General features: G+C 50.5%; 1 protein-coding gene and 1 pseudogene across 1 annotated transcript in view; both read right to left on the reverse strand.

Annotated features, from left to right (window-relative positions):
- LOC112237311 overlaps positions 1–2,226 on the reverse strand; it is a 30,483-nt pseudogene extending 28,257 nt beyond the window's left edge.
- A 17,309-nt stretch (positions 2,227–19,535) lies between these two features.
- Positions 19,536–20,878, reverse strand: part of LOC112237315 (FH2 domain-containing protein 1) — a gene marked incomplete at its 5' end in the record, with an annotated part of 13,958 nt that continues 12,615 nt past the window's right edge. The window contains 2 exon segments of the mRNA XM_042329308.1: positions 19,536–20,492; positions 20,495–20,621. Coding sequence (XP_042185242.1) covers positions 19,924–20,492; positions 20,495–20,621 — 696 coding nt within the window.

The raw sequence follows: 20,878 nt of genomic DNA on the forward strand, positions 1-20,878 counted from the left end.
GGTAGGCCTGAACACCGACAATAATGAGACTGCCAGTTCTCTGACTTCCTCCCTATAGGCAGTGTGGTGCCAGGACAACAACCCCTCCCTCAATGTGAGCAAGACAAAGGAGCTGATCGTGGACTACAGGAAAAGGCGGAACAGGCCCCCATTAACATCGACGGAGCTGGCGTGGAGCGGGTCCAGAGTTTTTCAAGATCTTTGGTGTCCACATCACCAACAAACTATCATGGTCCAAACACATCAAGGCAGTCGTGAAGAAGGCACAACAACCCCCCAAGAGACTGAAAAGATTTGCCATGGGTCCCCAAATTGTCAAAAAAATTCTACAGCTGCACCATCGAGAGCATCCTGACCGGTTGCCTCACCGCCTGGTAAGGTAACTGCTCGGCAGGGAGAGTGTTACCAGAGGCAGGGTTACCAGGGAGAGTGTTACCAGGGAGAGTGTTACCAGGGAGAGTGTTACCAGGGAGAGTTACCTGAGGTAGCTGGAACCTTTGCAGTGTTTCTTGCCTGAAGAGAACGGCCTGACGTCTGGTCCATGGTCCAACTTCCTCTTCATCTGATAGAGAGAGAGTCGGGGGGTGGAGATGGAAGAATGGAGACAGAGTGAAGAGAGGCAGAAAAGTTAAGCCACAGAAAGAAAGAGACAGAAAGTCACAAACTAGCATACCCATCCCTTCTATCATAAAGCTCCACACCCTAACCAACCACAATCCAACCCCGTAGAGTTGTGTACGTTTCCAGTAGCCTCGAAACTACCCGGCTCTGACGTTGTATTTACAGTGTATAAGGTGGGCTGCTCCTGTCTCTGTGACCAGGTAGAGGGTGACAGAAAACTGGAAAATATAACACACAGCTGTAGTCTAATCAACTGTTTGCTGACACCCGCTACCAATACCCATTATAGGGAGGGAGTTTAAACGGTTAAAATATCAACAGTTCATTATGAATGGATTTCAAAAGGAAACGTCATGACAACGAATTATCATCACCTCAGTCGAAATAAAACATTTATAGATTAGTGAATGACAAAACTGGAGTATTTATTGCGTTTAAAAATAAAATAAAAAAAAAGGTGATTTGATTTTTTTTTAAATAATAATAATAATTCCACTCCCTTTCCTCCATACCGTTTCCAACCAACCGCACCTTAACCGCCCTGAATGACAAACACGCCGAAAATGACAGGAATGTGTCGCAAGCACCGACCGTAATAACCAACAGACAACTCTACTGGCTGTTCCGGGTGCGGAGCGAACGGGGTGGTAATAACCAATAGATATCTGCCGTCGCTCACACACGTTTCCGGATTAAATACTCAATTCAACAAATACACACATCTGATACGTTTGGGGCGGTGGACAGAACACAGATATATAACGGGAATACACAATAACCCCCAAGCCAAGTGAAACCATACCACTGCTGCCCCGGGGGCAGGATGGGGCAGGATGCGCATCAAGTCACAGCAGCACACCCACACACACACACACACACACACACACACACACACAGAAAGCCGAAAGGGAACTCCCGTTCCTGCGACACACACACACACACACACACAGTCGCAGAAAGGGAACTCCCGTTCCTGCGACAAACACACACACACACAGAGGTGTGTATGTTTGTGCGTAACACCACTTTCAAATGGATTTTGCCTAAACAACCGCGAACAAACATTCGCTCTGCCAGGTCAGACACACAGACACATTAGCTGTCTGTTCCTTATCAATCAGTTTCACGTTCATTCATCGACTCGCCGACACCTTCCTCCTACCGCAGCAGACTACACACACGCACACACACACACCGCAGCCCAGGGCACAACAGACGAATATATATGTCTGAAAATGGCCAAGCAATAGTATACATTTAACTTCCGTTCGGCCGATATTCGTTTCATTTTCAGAGTGTTTATTATCCACGCTCCTTTGAGGGAGAGAGAAAGAACCGGCGCGTCACGTACCGTCACTCCATCTCTATTCCGCAGTGGTCCATCTCTCTCCACTAGAGAAGGCTCGAGTGTAGCTACACAACTAGACCACCACCCCGCTATATAACGTATGATCATATAGAGGCTTTAGCCCAGAGAGTGTAAATCATACTTAAAAAGCCAACGTATAAAAAAGGAGAAAATGATTTTTTTTTAAATGACCCCCCAGTCACTTACTTTATAGAATATGAGCTTCAACGAGCCGTAGAAACCCATGGTGATGGTATTCCTGCGTTAGGACGCCCTCTGATCTACTTCAAGGTAGCACAAGTCCACAGCGCGATTTAGATAGGTAGTAACTCCTCTGGTCCGATCCTTCCTCTTCTCCCTCAGTTAGATACAACCTTAACGTTTCCTGTCGCTACGGACATGCTCCGACAGGACTATTTTCTCTCCCCCAAATGCAACGCGTATAAAAGGCAACTATTTCTTAATGTCGTTTCATTGTGGAGAAGGAAACTGCGAGTAACCACTTCCACTGGACGGTGTGTACCATTGCGTACCCCCGTACATTACGACTAATACAACTAGAAGCAGAGTTCGATTTCACTGCATTGACCCAAGCTAGTTAGCCATATAAGCAGAGAGAGAGAGAGAGAGAGAGACAGAGAGAGAGACAGAGAGAGGCGAGGCAGCTCAAATACCGAGTGCCAAACCTACCGGGGTTGACAGAAGTCAGGCTGCTCGAGAGGAATGCCGAGAGAACGGCGGGGTGACGCAGCGGAGAGACACCGCATGACCATATTAGACACATTTTATTCCGATAACACAGACCCAACCAACACGAAGAAAAACAAACCAATTTTGATAAACTCCTATTAATCTATTACCACAACGTGGACAACCAAGCACAAAAAAACACCATCGTAGCCTTAATCTAACCCATATTCATCTGTTGATTTACTACACGCCCTTCTGTACTTCAACGATACACATATTTACAACACTGTACATAGCCATAATATAACATTTTAAAACGTCTCTATTCTTTTGATACTTTAGTGAGTAATATCTACTGGTCATTTATGATCGCTGATTTTTTTTTTTTTTTTGTAGGGGAAATGATTTCACTTACTTTAGCAATGTAAACATACACAGAGTACAAAACATTAAGAACACTTTCCAAATATTGTTTTACAACCCCCCGCCTCCCCCCGCCCCCAGAACAGCCTGAAAATTGTCAGGGCATGGACTCTACAAGGTGTCGAAAGCATTACACAGGGATGCTGGCCCATGTTGACTCCTAAGTTGGCTGGATGTCCTTTGGGTGGTGGACCATTCTTGATACACACAGGAAACTGTTGAGTGTGAAAAACCCAGCAGCATTGCAGTTCTTGACACAAACCAGTGCTCCTGGCACCTACTACCATACCCCGTTCAAAGGCACTTAAATATTGTGTCTTGCCCGTTCACCCTCTGAATGGCACACATACACAATCCATGTCTCAAGGCTTAAAATCCTTCTTTAACCCAGTCTCCTCCCACTTCATCTACACGTCTCCTCCCACTTCATCTACACGTCTCCTCCCACTTCATCTACACGTCTCCTCCCACTTCATCTACACGTCTCCTCCCACTTCATCTACACGTCTCCTCCCACTTCATCTACACGTCTCCTCCCACTTCATCTACACGTCTCCTCCCACTTCATCTACACGTCTCCTCCCACTTCATCTACACTGATTGAAGTGGGTTTAACAAGTGACATCAATAAGGGATCATAGCTTTCACCTGGATTCACCTGGTCAGTCAGTCTATGTCATGGAAAGAGCAGGTGTTCATAATGTTTTGTACACTCAGTCACAATGTTGTCCAGGCGAGAGCGAGCAAGTTAGATAACCAGACCCTTGTTTGTCCTCTGTGTAGTGTGTAGTCAGTGTTGGGGACTTGTCCTCTCCCAGCAGGCCCTGCTGCAGCAGTCTAGAGGAGCATCTACCGAGGAAGATGAGACATGAGAGGGAGAGAGACCCTATACTACTGAAACAATACCGATTGGACCTTGACTGAACCAACGCCCTCTTTCACTTGCTTGTTGCATATCCCCATCCCAGTCTGAAACGTATTCCCCATCCCAGTGTGAAACGTATTCCCCATCCCAGTGTGAAATGTATTCCCCATCCCAGTGTGAAATGTATTCCCCATCCCAGTGTGAAACGTATTCCCCATCCGAAACGTATTCCCCATCCCAGTGTGAAACGTATTCCCCATCCCAGTGTGAAACGTATTCCCCATCCCAGTGTGAAACGTATTCCCCATCCCAGTGTGAAACGTATTCCCCATCCCAGTGTGAAACGTATTCCCCATCCCAGTGTGAAACGTATTCCTCATCCCAGTGTGAAACGTATTCCTCATCCCAGTGTGAAACGTATTCCCCATCCCAGTGTGAAACGTATTCCCCATCCCAGTGTGAAACGTATTCCCCATCCCAGTGTGAAACGTATTCCCCATCCCAGTGTGAAACGTATTCCCCATCCAGTGAAACGTATTCCCCATCCCAGTGTGAAACGTCCCCATTCCCCATCCCAGTGTGAAACGTATTCCCCATCCCAGTGTGAAACGTATTCCCCATCCCAGTGTGAAACGTATTCCCCATCCCAGTGTGAAACGTATTCCCCATCCCAGTGTGAAACGTATTCCCCATCCCAGTGTGAAACGTATTCCCCATCCCAGTGTGAAACGTATTCCCCATCCCAGTGTGAAACGTATTCCCCATCCCAGTGTGAAACGTATTCCCCATCCCCGTGTAGTTGGGTGCCCTAGTTGATAACCGTTCAGTTTTGTTCATGTCCGTTTCTACATACGACGACACAGAGGTCCGGAACTGAACACACAAACAAATGACAGGTCAACATGTAAGCATGTAAATATTGACCCAGCGTTGATCAAAAGCTCAGAACACTTATATTCTCCATCTGACTCAGTTCTAAATCGCACCTGACTCTTTGTGAACCAGTTGAATCATGAACAGTGGTTGGGGACTAGCTACTAGCCATGTATCTGGGGTCCCCTGGTGGTAGTGTAGTCAGTGTTGGGGACTAGCTACTAGCCATGTATCTGGGGTACCCTGGTGGTAGTGTAGTCAGTGTTGGGGACTAGCCAGGTATCTGGGGTCCCCTGGTGGAAGTGTAGTCAGTGTTGGGGACTAACCAGGTATCTGGGGTCCCCTGGTGGTAGTGTGTATTCAGTGTTGGGGACAAGCTACTAGCCAGGTATCTGGGGTCCCCTGGTGGTAGTGTAGTCAGTGTTGGGGACTAGCTACTAGCCAGGTATCTGGGTCCCCTGGTGGTAGTGTGTATTCAGTGTTGGGGACTAGCTACTAGCCAGGTATCTGGGTCCCCTGGTGGTAGTGTAGTCAGTGTTGGGGACTAGCTACTAGCCAGGTATCTTGGGTACCCTGGTGGTAGTGTGTAGTCACTGTTGGGGACTAGCTAATAGCCAGGTATCTGGGTCCCCTGGTGGTGGTGTAGTCAGTGTTGGGGACTAGCTACTAGCCAGGTATATGAGTCCCCTGGTGGTGGTGTAGTCAGTGTTGGGGACTAGCTACTAGCCAGGTATATGGGTCCCCTGGTGGTAGTGTAGTCAGTGTTGGGGACTAGCCAGGTATCTGGGGTCCCCTGGTGGTAGTGTAGTCAGTGTTGGGGACTAGCCAGGTATCTGGGGTCTCCTGGTGGTAGTGTAGTCAGTGTTGGGGACTAGCTAATAGCCAGGTATCTGGGTCCCCTGGTGGTAGTGTGTATTCAGTGTTGGGGACTAGCCAGGTATCTGGGGTCCCCTGGTGGTAGTGTGTATTCAGTGTTGGGGACTAGCTACTAGCCAGGTATATGAGTCCCCTGGTGGTGGTGTAGTCAGTGTTGGGGACTAGCTACTAGCCAGGTATCTGGGGTCCCCTGGTGGTAGTGTAGTCAGTGTTGGGGACTAGCCAGGTATCTGGGGTCCTCTGGTGGTAGTGTGTAGTCAGTGTTGGGGACTAGCTACTAGCCAGGTATCTGGGGTCCCCTGGTGGTAGTGTAGTCAGTGTTGGGGACTAGCCAGGTATCTGGGGTCCCCTGGTGGTAGTGTAGTCAGTGTTGGGGACTAGCCAGGTATCTGGGGTCCCCTGGTGGTAGTGTAGTCAGTGTTGGGGACTAGCCAGGTATCTGGGGTCCCCTGGTGGTAGTGTAGTCAGTGTTGGGGACTAGCCAGGTATCTGGGTCCCCTGGTGGTAGTGTAGTCAGTGTTGGGGACTAGCCAAGTATCTGGGTCCCCTGGTGGTAGTGTAGTCAGTGTTGGGGACTAGCCAGGTATCTGGGGTCCCCTGGTGGAAGTGTAGTCAGTGTTGGGGACTAGCCAGGTATCTGGGTCCCCTGGTGGTAGTGTGTATTCAGTGTTGGGGACAAGCTACTAGCCAGGTATCTGGGGTCCCCTGGTGGTAGTGTGTATTCAGTGTTGGGGACAAGCTACTAGCCAGGTATCTGGGTCCCCTGGTGGTAGTGTGTAGTCAGTGTTGGGAACTAGCTAATAGCCAAGTATATGGGTCCCCTGGTGGAAGTGTAGTCAGTGTTGGGGACTAGCCAGGTATCTGGGGTCCCCTGGTGGTAGTGTGTAGTCAGTGTGGGGACTAGCTAATAGCCAAGTATATGGGTCCCCTGGTGGTAGTGTATAGTCAGTGTTAGGGACTAGCCAGGTATCTGAGTCCCCTGGTGGTAGTGTGTATTCAGTGTTGGGGACTAGCTACTAGCCAGGTATATGGGTCCCCTGGTGGTAGTGTGTAGTCAGTGTGGGGAGCTAATAGCCAAGTATATGGGTCCCCTGGTGGTAGTGTAGTCAGTGTTAGGGACTAGCTACTAGCCAGGTATATGGGTCCCCTGGTGGTAGTGTGTAGTCAGTGTTGGGGACTAGCTAGGTATATGGGTCCCTTGGTGGTAGTGTGTAGTCAGTGTTGGGGACTAGCTAATAGCCAGGTATATGAGTCCCCTGGTGGTGGTGTAGTCAGTGTTGGGGACTAGCTACTAGCCAGGTATCATGGGTCCCCTGGTGGTAGTGTGTAGTCAGTGTTGGGGACTAGCTAATAGCCAGGTATCTGGGTCCCCTGGTGGTAGTGTAGTCAGTGTTGGGGACTAGCCAGGTATCTGGGTCCCCTGGTGGTAGTGTAGTCAGTGTTGGGGACTAGCCAGGTATCTGGGTCCCCTGGTGGTAGTGTAGTCAGTGTTGGGGACTAGCCAGGTATCTGGGGTCCCCTGGTGGTAGTGTAGTCAGTGTTGGGGACTAGCCAGGTATCTGGGTCCCCTGGTGGTAGTGTAGTCAGTGTTGGGGACTAGCCAGGTATCTGGGGTCCCCTGGTGGTAGTGTGTATTCAGTGTTGGGGACAAGCTACTAGCCAGGTATCTGGGGTCCCCTGGTGGTAGTGTGTATTCAGTGTTGGGGACAAGCTACTAGCCAGGTATCTGGGTCCCCTGGTGGTAGTGTGTAGTCAGTGTTGGGAACTAGCTAATAGCCAGGTATATGGGTCCCCTGGTGGTAGTGTGTAGTCAGTGTGGGGACTAGCCAGGTATCTGAGTCCCCTGGTGGTAGTGTGTATTCAGTGTTGGGGACTAGCTACTAGCCAGGTATCTGGGGTCCCCTGGTGGTAGTGTGTAGTCAGTGTTGGGGACTAGCTACTAGCCAGGTATATGGGTCCCCTGGTGGTAGTGTGTAGTCAGTGTTGGGGACTAGCCAGGTATCTGGGGTTCCCTGGTGGTAGTGTGTAGTCACTGTTGGGGACTAGATAATAGCCAGGTATATGGGTCCCCTGGTGGTAGTGTGTAGTCAGTGTTGGGGACTAGCTAATAGCCAGGTATCTGGGGTCCCCTGGTGGTAGTGTAGTCAGTGTTGGGGACTAGCCAGGTATCTGGGGTCCCCTGGTGGTAGTGTAGTCAGTGTTGGGGACTAGCCAGGTATCTGGGGTCCCCTGGTGGTAGTGTAGTCAGTGTTGGGGACTAGCCAGGTATCTGGGGTCCCCTGGTGGTAGTGTAGTCAGTGTTGGGGACTAGCCAGGTATCTGGGTCCCCTGGTGGTAGTGTAGTCAGTGTTGGGGACTAGCCAGGTATCTGGGGTCCCCTGGTGGAAGTGTAGTCAGTGTTGGGGACTAGCCAGGTATCTGGGGTCCCCTGGTGGTAGTGTGTATTCAGTGTTGGGGACAAGCTACTAGCCAGGTATCTGGGGTCCCCTGGTGGTAGTGTGTATTCAGTGTTGGGGACAAGCTACTAGCCAGGTATCTGGGTCCCCTGGTGGTAGTGTGTAGTCAGTGTTGGGAACTAGCTAATAGCCAGGTATATGGGTCCCCTGGTGGTAGTGTGTAGTCAGTGTGGGGACTAGCTAATAGCCAGGTATATGGGTCCCCTGGTGGTAGTGTATAGTCAGTGTTAGGGACTAGCCAGGTATCTGAGTCCCCTGGTGGTAGTGTGTATTCAGTGTTGGGGACTAGCTACTAGCCAGGTATCTGGGGTCCCCTGGTGGTAGTGTAGTCAGTGTTGGGGACTAGCCAGGTATCTGGGGTCCCCTGGTGGTAGTGTAGTCAGTGTTGGGGACTAGCTATCTGGGTCCCCTGGTGGTAGTGTGTATTCAGTGTTGGGGACTAGCCAGGTATCTGGGTCCCCTGGTGGTAGTGTAGTCAGTGTTGGGGACTAGCCAGGTATCTGGGGTCCCCTGGTGGTAGTGTAGTCAGTGTTGGGGACTAACCAGGTATCTGGGGTCCCCTGGTGGTAGTGTGTATTCAGTGTTGGGGACTAGCTACTAGCCAGGTATCTTGGGTCCCCTGGTGGTAGTGTGTAGTCACTGTTGGGGACTAGCTAATAGCCAGGTATATGGGTCCCCTGGTGGTAGTGTGTAGTCAGTGTTGGGGACTAGCCAGGTATCTGGGGTTCCCTGGTGGTAGTGTATTCAGTGTTGGGGACTAGCTACTAGCCAGGTATCTGGGGTCCCCTGGTGGTAGTGTGTAGTCAGTGTTGGGGACTAGCCAGGTATCTGGGGTCCCCTGGTGGTAGTGTAGTCAGTGTTGGGGACTAGCCAGGTATCTGGGGTCCCCTGGTGGTAGAGTGTCGTCAGTGTTGGGGACTAGCCAGGTATCTGGGGTCCCCTGGTGGTAGTGTAGTCAGTGTTGGGGACGAGCCAGGTATCTGGGGTCCCCTGGTGGTAGTGTAGTCAGTGTTGGGGACTAGCCAGGTATCTGGGGTCCCCTGGTGGTAGTGTAGTCAGTGTTGGGGACTAGCCAGGTATCTGGGGTCCCCTGGTGGTAGTGTAGTCAGTGTTGGGGACCAGCCAGGTATCTGGGGTCCCCTGGTGGTAGTGTAGTCAGTGTTGGGGACCTGCCAGGTATCTGGGGTCCCCTGGTGGTAGTGTAGTCAGTGTTGGGGACCTGCCAGGTATCTGGGGTCCCCTGGTGGTAGTGTAGTCAGTGTTGGGGACCAGCCAGGTATCTGGGGTCCCCTGGTGGTAGTGTAGTCAGTGTTGGGGACTAGCCAGGTATCTGGGGTCCCCTGGTGGTAGTGTAGTCAGTGTTGGGGACTAGCCAGGTATCTGGGGTCTGCTGGTGGTGTAGTCAGTGTTGGGGACTAGCTACTAGCCAGGTATCTGGGGTCCCCTGGTGGTAGTGTAGTCAGTGTTGGGGACTAGCCAGGTATCTGGGGTCCCCGGTGGTAGTGTAGTCAGTGTTGGGGACTAGCCAGGTATCTGGGGTCTCCTGGTGGTAGTGTAGTCAGTGTTGGGGACTAGCCAGGTATCTGGGGTCCCCTGGTGGTAGTGTGTATTCAGTGTTGGGGACTAGCTACTAGCCAGGTATCTGGGGTCCCCTGGTGGTAGTGTGTAGTCAGTGTTGGGGACTAGCTACTAGCCAGGTATCTGGGGTCCCCTGGTGGTAGTGTAGTCAGTGTTAGCTACTAGCCAGGTATCTGGGGTCCCCTGGTGGTAGTGTAGTCAGTGTTGGGGACTAGCTACTAGCCAGGTATCTGGGTCCTCTGGTAGTAGTGTAGTCATTGTTGGGGACAAGCTACTAGCCAGGTATCTGGGTCCCCTAGTGTTAGTGTAGTCAGTGTTGGGGACAAGCTACTAGCCAGGTATCTGGGTCCCCTAGTGTTAGTGTAGTCAGTGTTGGGGACTAGCCAGGTATCTGGGTCCCCTGGTGGTAGTGTGTAGTCAGTGTTGGGGACTAGCCAGGTATCTGGGGTCCCCTGGTGGTAGTGTAGTCAGAGTTGGGTACTAGAAAGGTATCTGGGGTCCCCTGGTGGTAGTGTGTAGTCAGTGTTGGGTACTAGCTACTAGCCAGGTATCTGGGGTCCCCTGGTGGTAGTGTAGTCAGAGTTGGGTACTAGAAAGGTATCTGGGGTCCCCTGCTGGTGGTAGTGTGTAGTCAGAGTTGGGTACTAGAAAGGTATCTGGGGTCCCCTGCTGGTGGTGGTGTGTAGTCAGTGTTGGGAACTAGAAAGGTATCTGGGGTCCCCTGGTGGTAGTGTGTAGTCACTGTTGGTGGCCAAGGTGATAACAGCACAGAGGAACCAACACCATTCACACTAATCTCCTGTGATGACTATAAAACACACAGACTACACAAGGAAACCAAAACTAAACTACAGAAGGGCACTGCTGAATATAGCTCATCAGCAACACAATTTAATATAGTGAATATAGTATTTGCTTCCAACCTGACGAGAGACACAGAGACAGAGAGAAACAGAGACACACAGAGACACACAAAGACACAGAGAGAAACAGAGACACACAGAGACACACAGAGACACAGAGAGAAACAGAGACACACAGAGACACACAGAGAAACACAGAGACACAGAGAGAAACAGAGACACAGCGAGAGAGAGTCTAGAACTCCAGGCAGTAAGAATCCCATCAAGTCATGCCAAGATTCTTACAGGCGAGAGGGATGTGTGTGTGTGTGTTTGTGTGTGTGTGTGTTTGTATGTGACAGCTGTCACTTAAAAAAAAAGTGATCAAATCCATTTCAGGAATACTGACTGTCCAAACTGCGAGTGGCAGTTTATTTATTTAACTAGGCAAGTCAGATCAGACAAAAATAATACAATGATTACAATGACGGCCAAACCCGGCCAAACCCGGCTTACACCGGCCAAACCCGGCCTACACGGGCCAAACCCGGCCTACACGGGCCAAACCCGGCCTACACGGGCCAAACCCGGCCTACACGGGCCAAACCCGGCCTACACCGGCCAAACCCGGGCAACGCTGGGTCAATTGTGCGCCGCCCAATGGGACTCTTCAATCACGGCCGGATGTGATACAGGCTGGACTCGAACCAGGGACTGTGGTGACGCGCCTGAGACCGATGCACCACTCGGGAGCCTAATGACCAAATCGGGTGTGTGTGTGTCTGTTCAAACAGCAGTCATTTGCTGACATGGCTATGCTAGTTGGCGGAGATCTTTGTGGGCTATACTCAGCCTTGTCTCAGGATGGTAAGTTGGTGGTTGAAGATATCCCTCTAGTGGTGTGGGGGCTGTGCTTTGGCAAAGTGGGTGGGGTTATATCCTTCCTGTTTGGCCCTGTCTGGGGGTGTCCTCGGATGGGGCCACAGTGTCTCCTGACCCCTCCTGTCTCAGCCTCCAGTATTTATGCTGCAGTAGTTTATGTGTCGGGGGGCTGGGGTCAGTTTGTTATATCTGGAGTACCTCTCCTGTCCTATTCGGTGTCCTGTGTGAATCTAAGTGTGCGTTCTCTAATTCTCTCTCTCTCGCTCTCTCTCTCTCTGGGAGGACCTGAGCCCTAGGACCATGCCCCAGGACTACCTGACATGATGACTCCTTGCTGTCCCCAGTCCACCTGACCGTGCTGCTGCTCCAGTTTCAACTGTTCTGTCTTATTATTATACGACTATGCTGGTCATTTATGAACATTTGAACATCTTGGCCATGTTCTGTTATAATCTCCACCCGGCACAGCCAGAAGAGGACTGGCCACCCCACATAGCCTGGTTCCTCTCTAGGTTTCTTCCTAGGTTTTGGCCTTTCTAGGGAGTTTTTCCTAGCCACCGTGCTTCTACACCTGCATTGCTTGCTGTTTGGGGTTTTAGGCTGGGTTTCTGTACAGCACTTTGAGATATCAGCTGATGTATGAAGGGCTATATAAATAAATTTGATTTGATGGTGGAGCTTCTTCTCACTCAGAAGGCGAAAACAGCAGTCAGCAGTATTATTGTAGGAACGTTCTCTGTATCCTCAGGGCCTGTAAGAATCTCAGAATGACTTGATGGAATTCTTACTGCCTGGAGTTCTATACACTCTGTCTCTCTCTCTGTCCTCCTCTCGCTCCCTCATATATATTTTTTTAAATACAGACAGCCCCTTTAAAAGCACAGCCCCATGCATGGAGGCACTATACATCATAAACACGTTGGACCTGCCAGTAAAATACCATGCGTCAGCCAATAGAGGGGCTGTAATACCCTGCTTCAGCCAATAGAGGGGGCTGTAATACCCTGCTTCAGACAATAGAGGGGCTGTAATACCCTGCTTCAGCCAATAGAGGGGGCTGTAATACCATGCTTCAGCCAATAGAGGGGGCTGTAATACCATGCTTCAGCCAATAGAGGGGCAGGTTGGGTGTAATACCCTGCTTCAGCCAATAGAGGGGCTGTAATACCATGCTTCAGCCAATAGAGGGGCAGGTTGGCTGTAATACCCTGCTTCAGCCAATAGAGGGGGCTGTAATACCCTGCTTCAGCCAATAGAGGGGGCTGTAATACCCTGCTTCAGCCAATAGAGGGGCAGGTTGGCTGTAATACCCAGCTTCAGCCAATAGAGGGGGCTATAATACCATGCTTCAGCCAATAGAGGGGGCTGTAATACCATGCTTCAGCCAATAGAGGGGGCTGTAATACCATGCTTCAGCCAATAGAGGGGGCTGTAATACCCTGCTTTAGCCAATAGAGGGGGCTGTAATACCCTGCTTCAGCCAATAGAGGGGCAGGTTGGGTGTAATACCCTGCTTCAGCCAATAGAGGGGGCTGTAATACCATGCTTCAGCCAATAGAGGGGAGGTTGGGGGCTGTCAGCCAATAGGGGGCCCTGCTTCAGCCAATAGAGGGGCAGGTTGGGTGTAATACCCTGCTTCAGCCAATAGAGGGGGCTGTAATACCATGCTTCAGCCAAGAGGGGCAGGTTGGCTGTAATACCCTGCTTCAGCCAATAGAGGGGGCTGTAATACCCTGCTTCAGCCAATAGAGGGGGCTGTAATACCATGCTTCAGCCAATAGAGGGGCAGGTTGGCTGTAATACCCAGCTTCAGCCAATAGAGGGGGCTATAATACCATGCTTCAGCCAATAGAGGGGCTGTAATACCATGCTTCAGCCAATAGAGGGGGCTGTAATACCATGCTTCAGCCAATACAGGGGGCTGTAATACCCTGCTTCAGCCAATAGAGGGGCAGGGGCTGTAATACCATGCTTCAGCCAATAGAGGGGCAGGTTGGCTGTAATACCCTGCTTCAGCCAATAGAGGGGTCTGTAATACCATGCTTCAGCCAATAGAGGGGGCTGTAATACCCTGCTTCAGCCAATAGAGGGGCAGGTTGGGTGTAATACCCTGCTTCGGCCAATAGAGGGGGCTGTAATACCATGCTTCAGCCAATAGAGGGGGCTGTAATACCCTGCTTCAGCCAATAGAGGGGCAGGTTGGCTGTAATACCATGCTTCAGCCAATAGGGAGGCAGCTCATTACCATCAGAAGAGCTGCTCTACTTTCATTCAGCAAACTCCCAGTCACTAGACCAGTTCCCGTCTAGAACCCCCAGTCACTAGACCAGTTCCCGTCTAGAACCCCCAGTCACTAGACCAGTTCCCGTCTAGAACCCCCAGTCACTAGACCAGTTCCTGTCCAGAACCCCCAGTAGAACTAGAACCCCAGTCACTAGACCAGTTCCTGTCTAGAACCCCCAGTCACGGTCCAGTTCCTGTCTAGAACCCCCAGTCACGGTCCAGTTCCCGTCTAGAACCCCCAGTCACGGTCCAGTTCCCATCTAGAACCCCCAGTCACTAGACCAGTTCCTGTCTAGAACCCCCAGTCACTAGACCAGTTCCTGTCTAGAACCCCCAGTCACTAGACCAGTTCCTGTTTAAAACCCACAGTAACGAACCAGTTCCTGTTTAGAACATACACCATTGGTCAACTTCCTGCCCGACTAGATGCGCAGGCGTTGCATTGCGCCCACCAAAGGGTGCGTGCCACATCATCGACTGAGCCGTCGCCCATCAGATGGTAATACATTATTATGATGTGTTTAAACAGCTCTCTGAGACCTGCCGTGTCGTCTGGCTGGAAACGGACCCGTGTGACGTGCTCATCAGAATCTAAAAACATGTTCCGGAAGGGCACAGCGGTGTTCTAGAATACTGGACCGTTGGATTTCATTCTGTTCTCATTCTCAGAGGAGCTCAAGTTCTGTATCCAACTGTCAACACACAACACAAACAACTACGAATAAAGGACGCCCCAGATGAGCTTTGGTTGGTCATTTCGGGCGGTGCGCGGTCCGTGCATCCCTCGTGAACAGCGGTCTCAGAGCCGCGTAGCTACGTCACAACGGTACGGCGGGTTATCGCTCTCTTGGACTCTGAATTAGACTAGAGGGGAGGGGCGTTTTCTTACCTTGATGTTGAGGAGTGTTGGTTTTCCAGGGGTCAGACTGTCCGACAACCCCAAGTTGTCATCAGAGACAAACACCTGGTTCCTTCCTTCATCATCCTCCTCCTCCAACAGGGCAGAATGGTCACTCTCATCTTCAGCCATCTCTTCCTCCTCCTCTCCCTGCTCCTTCTCTTTTACACCCTCCTCTCCTCCTTCTCCTCCCACCTCAAGCTTCTCCTCTTCTTCAGTTTGGGTACTTTGGTTGGTTTTTGATTGGCAGTCTCCATCCCTCACCCCACTCTCATTGGCTGCTACCTCCCCGTGGGCGACAGTTCCAAACGGTTCGGAAGGGCAGGACTCCTCCGCTATGGTCACTATAGCAACGCTGACCACCTCCCCTTCTTCTTCCTCTCGACAAATGAACTCATCTCCCTTTCTCTTTTCTACCTGCAGGGAGGATGAAGAAGAGATGGAGGAAGAGAGGGAGGAAGTGGAGGAGTGGGTGCTGGCTAGCATCATTACCCCAATAGAGTCTAGCCTTCCTGGACAGGATGTGGCGGTGTTACCACCCTTGGTCAATGGATCCTGCTTCATCTCCAGACTACTGTCCTACCGTCTTCAGATGGGAGAAGAGGGCTGGGGCATCCTGGTCGATAAAACTGGGACAAGAGAGAGGGAGGGAGGGGGGGTTAGAGATTTTAAAAGTACTCCTAAAACCCACCGGAGGATTACTTCATTCAGGAGGCAGAAAGTTGTTCCCCTGACCACGAGATATTGGGGCAATGCACCTGCGCACGTGTGTTGGGGGGGGGTTGCATGTTGTTTCCCACGCGTTGAGAAACAAACAAACAAATAACGTGCGTTAGATTGTGTGAGGTTCAGCGTGCGATTTGTTGTATAAAATGCATAAAACAGTCAAACATCCAGTTGAAGTCTAAGCTTAGAAGTTGAGGCTAACCTGGGCATGCACACGGTTGACGGTCATCGCTAAGTTACCGCTTATCTTTAACACAGCTAGCTACTTAGCTCGACAAGCAATTCGTGGACACTTCGCTTACTCGTTGCTTTCCATCTAAACACACAAGTAAACTCACCTTCACCGAAAACAGATGGCCGTTGTTGCAAGTACAGTGGCGTTTTATCCAGTCTTTGCACTCGAAATAAATCTGATTTTGGCCCCTTTTTCCCCCCCGTAAAATACGCTAACAACCGTTCATCAGACGGCGAATGGGCATGGAGTCTACAGAGAAACATAAAACGCTCGTATAGGTCGGAGAAAGAGACACTTTTCAGTCTCTTTTATCTTCTGCAAGAAAAACCCAAACGGGTTGGCGTGCTGTGATGACGTCACGTCGGGGTCACCCTCTCTGGCGCCTTGTTATGACACACGCCACAAGGTGGAAGATTTTCTCTGAAGTTTGGGCAAATTATTAGAATTCAATCAAATATATTAAACGTATCCAGTAGGATCTGATATGACAGATGTCATGGTTATCTGACAAAATAAACTTACACCGACAAGCTTATATTGACATGAAAAACTTTATTTGGAAGAATTTTGAATAGTCAAACTCTCTCCCAGTCTCAAGACTCAATCCATTATGACCTAGTATATCTATCATGTTCAAAACTATTCATGCGTTTTTTTATAAGTCACTGTGTGAGAGACCGAGAGCAGCATTGGAGAGCGGAATAAGCTGTTTAAAAATATATATATGATTTACAAAATGTAAAAAACAACTATGGACAAACTATAATACAAAGCTATTTTAAGAATTATTTTAACAATATAATGTTTCTGTTGAAAACCAGACTCTTAGAAAAGCCCCTTGTGAAAAACACAGCAGGTAGCCTAGTGGTTAGAGACAGGTAGTCTAGTGGTTAGAGCAGGTAGCCTAGTGGTTAGAGCAGGTAGCCTAGTGATTAGAGCAGGTAGCCTAGTGGTTAGAGCCTAGTGGTTAGAGCAGGTAGCCTAGTGGTTAGAGCAGGTAGCCTAGTGGTTAGAGCAGGTAGCCTAGTGGTTAGAGCAGGTAGCCTAGTGGTTAGAGCAGGTAGCCTAGTGGTTAGAGCCTAGTGGTTAGAGCAGGTAGCCTAGTGGTTAGAGGCAGGTAGCCTAGTGGTTAGAGCAGGTAGCCTAGTGGTTAGAGCAGGTAGTCTAGTGGTTAGAGCAGGTAGCCTAGTGGTTAGAGCAGGTAGCCTAGTGGTTAGAGCAGGTAGCCTAGTGGTTAGAGGCAGGTAGCCTAGTGGTTAGAGGCAGGTAGCCTAGTGGTTAGAGCAGGTAGCCTAGTGGTTAGAGCAGGTAGCCTAGTGGTTAGAGCAGGTAGCCTAGTGTGGTTAGAGCAGGTAGCCTAGTGGTTAGAGCAGGTAGCCTAGTGGTTAGAGCCTAGTGGTTAGAGGCAGGTAGCCTAGTGGTTAGAGGCAGGTAGCCTAGTGGTTAGAGACAGGTAGCCTAGTGGTTAGAGCAGGTAGCCTAGTGGTTAGGGCAGGTAGCCCAGTGGTTAGAGGCAGGTAGCCCAGTGGTTAGAGCAGGTAGCCTAGTGGTTAGAGCAGGTAGCCTAGTGGTTAGAGCAGGTAGCCTAGTGGTTAGAGCCTAGTGGTTAGAGCAGGTAGCCTAGTGGTTAGAGCAGGTAGCCTAGTGGTTAGAGCAGGTAGCCTAGTGGTGAAAGCAGGTAGCCTAGTGGTTAGAGGCAGGTAGCCTAGTGGTTAGAGGCAGGTAGCCTAGTGGTTAGAGGCAGGTAGCCTAGTGGTTAGAGCAGGTAGCCTAGTGGTTAGACACAGGTAGCCTAGTGGTTAGAGCAGGTAGCCCAGTGGTTAGAGCAGGTAGCCTAGTGGTTAGAGCAGGTAGCCTAGTGGTTAGAGCAGGTAGCCTAGTGGTTAGAGCCTAGTGGTTAGAGGCAGGTAGCCTAGTGGTTAGAGCAGGTAGCCTAGTGGTTAGACACAGGTAGCCCAGTGGTTAGAGCAGGTAGCCTAGTGGTTAGAGCCTAGTGGTTAGAGCAGGTAACCTAGTGGTTAGAGCAGGTAGCCTAGTGTGGTTAGAGCAGGTAGCCTAGTGGTTAGAGCCTAGTGGTTAGAGCAGGTAACCCACTGTAGGCTGTCATTGACTTGCCAAGGTGAAGTATATTTAATGAGTCCCTATCTAGGGCTCTACCCTTAACCAGGGGGCCATTTCACACACAGACAACATCTCTAGTGGTTGACATGTACACGTTTATTCATTGTATCATTAATCAAATATACAAACAGCCAGGTCCCAGATCAGTTTGTGCTTCAGCCAACCTGTTCTGGGCCTGTAGTCATAAAGCCTCTCCTAGTAGGAGAGCTGATCTAGGATCAGATGAGTCTTTTAGATCACGGTGGCCGCGTTTTCCACAGGCAGCCCAATTCTGATCTATTTGGCAATAATTGGTCTTTTGACTGGGCAAAATATCCGAATCGGTCTGCCTGTTTTAATGCAACCAATGAATTAGATGATTATATACAAAAGGTTGGGGAACTGATCCTAGATCAGACCTCAGCTCTACTAGGTTGGTTGAAGCCTAAACTGATCCTAGATCAGGAGAGGCTTTATGAATACAGGCCCCGGACAGGTTGGCTGAAGCCTAAACTGATCCTAGATCAGCTCTCCTACTAGGAGAGGCTTTATGAATACAGGCCCCGGACAGGTTGGCTGAAGCCTAAACGGATCCTAGATCAGCTCACCTACTAGGAGAGGCTTTATGACTACAGACCCAGAACATGACAATTGATACATCAGGGGAGTTGGCGAATACAAAACAAATCCGGGAACAGAAAACAGCTTGAATCAAACTCACTCACGGATCTGTCCCAAATGGTCCCCTATTCTCTACATAGTGCCCTATAGCCCTATGGGCCCTGGTTAAAGGAGTGCACTATAAAGCAAATAGAGGGTTATTTGGGATGTAGAAAAGGTTTCTTTCATACAATGACAACATTATGTAGAGATAGATGAATCACGATCACAAAACAAATACAAATCTAGACTTAATTTACATCTTTTAAAAAGTCCTTTCATTCTATTTCTATATTATTTTTTTTGAAAGTCTCGACCCTGTAGATCTGGAGAACATAAGATAGGTGTTAGCATAAGTAATGTGGCATGTGGTTTGTATTGGAACAAGAGATACAGTCATCAATATTGGAACTAGGCCGGGGAAAAGGAAGTATGTTGTCGGTATTGGAACTAGGCCGGGGAAAAGGAAGTATGTTGTCGGTATTGGAACTAGGCCGGAAAAGGAAGTATGGCCGAAAAAAGGAAGTATGTTGTCGGTATTGGAACTAGGCCGGGGAAAAGGAAGTATGTTGTCGGTATTGGAACTAGGCCGGGAAAAGGAAGTATGTTGTCGGTATTGGAACTAGGCCGGGAAAAGGAAGTATGTTGTCGGTATTGGAACTAGGCCGGGGAAAAGGAAGTATGTTGTCGGTATTGGAACTAGGCCGGGGAAAAGGAAGTATGTTGTCGGTATTGGAACTAGGCCGGGAAAAGGAAGTATGTTGTCGGTATTGGAACTAGGCCGGGAAAAGGAAGTATGTTGTCGGTATTGAACTAGGCCGGGAAAAGGAAGTATGTTGTCGGTATTGGAACTAGGCCGGGAAAAGGAAGTATGTTGTCGGTATTGAACTAGGCCGGGAAAAGGAAGTATGTTGTCGGTATTGGAACTAGGCCGGGGAAAAGGAAGTATGTTGTCGGTATGGAACTAGGCCGGGAAAAGGAAGTATGTTGTCGGTATTGGAACTAGGCCGGGAAAAGGAAGTATGTTGTCGGTATTGGAACTAGGCCGGGAAAAGGAAGTATGTTGTCGGTATTGGAACTAGGCCGGGAAAAGGAAGTATGTTGTCGGTATTGGAACTAGGCCGGGGAAAAGGAAGTATGTTGTCGGTTTTGGAACTAGGCCGGGGAAAAAGGAAGTATGTTGTCGGTATTGGAACTAGGCCGGGGAAAAGGAAGTATGTTGTCGGTATTGGAACTAGGCCGGGAAAAGGAAGTATGTTGTCGGTATTGGAACTAGGCCGGGGAAAAGGAAGTATGTTGTCGGTATTGGAACTAGGCCGGGGAAAAGGAAGTATGTTGTCGGTATTGGAACTAGGCCTCTATCTCCAGGTGGGTTTCAGTGCTTTACTGGAGTCTCTGAGGTGGGTGGACTTGTCAGGGAAAGTGCTGCTGTTTTTCCCAGCATGCCCTTTAGGCTGCGCCAGCGAGTCAGGGAGGGTCTGTGGGGGCAGGGGTCCCTTGATACTTTGTGTTCTCCTGATGGGGTTGTCTGTGCCTGGGGGGCCCGCGGGGGCCACCCTGTGGTGTCTCAACGACCCCGCCCGGCTGAGGGGTGAGGGTCCGGGAGAGGGGACAGGGGAGGAACGGGGGAGTTTTTAGAGGTGGTGAGGGTACTCCCGGGGGGGAGAGTGGTCCGTCTGAAAGAGGAAGCGGCTGTGTTTCGGGCAAATCCAGGGAGGGGGGTGGGGTTGGAGACACCTCCACGGTGGGAGGGGGTCGGGGGGGCACTGAGGCTGTTACCTCCTCCACCCCCCGCTGTTGGAACAGCCCCACCGGCGGCGGCGAGGGCTCGGAGGGTGGAACGGCACATCTTTTCCTCTGGAGGCGGTCTGGGGGCGACGGGGCGGAGAGGCTTTCGGAAGGACGGCTTCCTCTGGAGGGTGGAAGGTTGGGGTTGGTCTCGGGCACTGCCGTGGACACCCGTGGTGGTCACAGACTTGGCCTTGGGGTCGTCGACCTGGAGGCTACTGCGACGGGGTGTGGCGGAGCTCCTCTCTGCCCGTCTAAGAGAGCAGTTGGCTGGGTTAGAGGAGGAGGAGGTGGTGGTGGTGGTCCGTGGACCAGAGCTCTGGTGGCCAGGGAGTTTCTCTACCTGTTTACCCGGATCGAGCCATGTCGACTGGCCTTGAAGATAGGGACCACACGCCTCATGCCCTGGTTCTCTGAGGAGTTGAGGGTGCGGATGACAGCTTTTCGCCCACTGGTGGTGGTGGTGGCAGAGGGGGTCTGGAAGGCTTAGAGACCTGACTGGTCGTGGGATTCGTACCCTGGGCTGACCTATCAGAGGCACCACCGGTGACTGACACAGGCAGCCCATTGGTGGAGGTAGACACTGCTGGAACCGATGACTCATCGGAGGAAACAGGCACTGAGTACTCATTGGTGAGTTGAGATTCTGAAGGCATGCTATTGGCTGGGGACTCCCCCATAGAAGAAGTGGACACCTGGTGTGTTGGACTCTCAGCCTCGTCGGCGTGTGTGGA

The sequence above is a fragment of the Oncorhynchus tshawytscha genome, linkage group LG10, assembly GCF_018296145.1.
Source record: "Oncorhynchus tshawytscha isolate Ot180627B linkage group LG10, Otsh_v2.0, whole genome shotgun sequence".
NCBI lineage: Eukaryota > Metazoa > Chordata > Actinopteri > Salmoniformes > Salmonidae > Oncorhynchus > Oncorhynchus tshawytscha.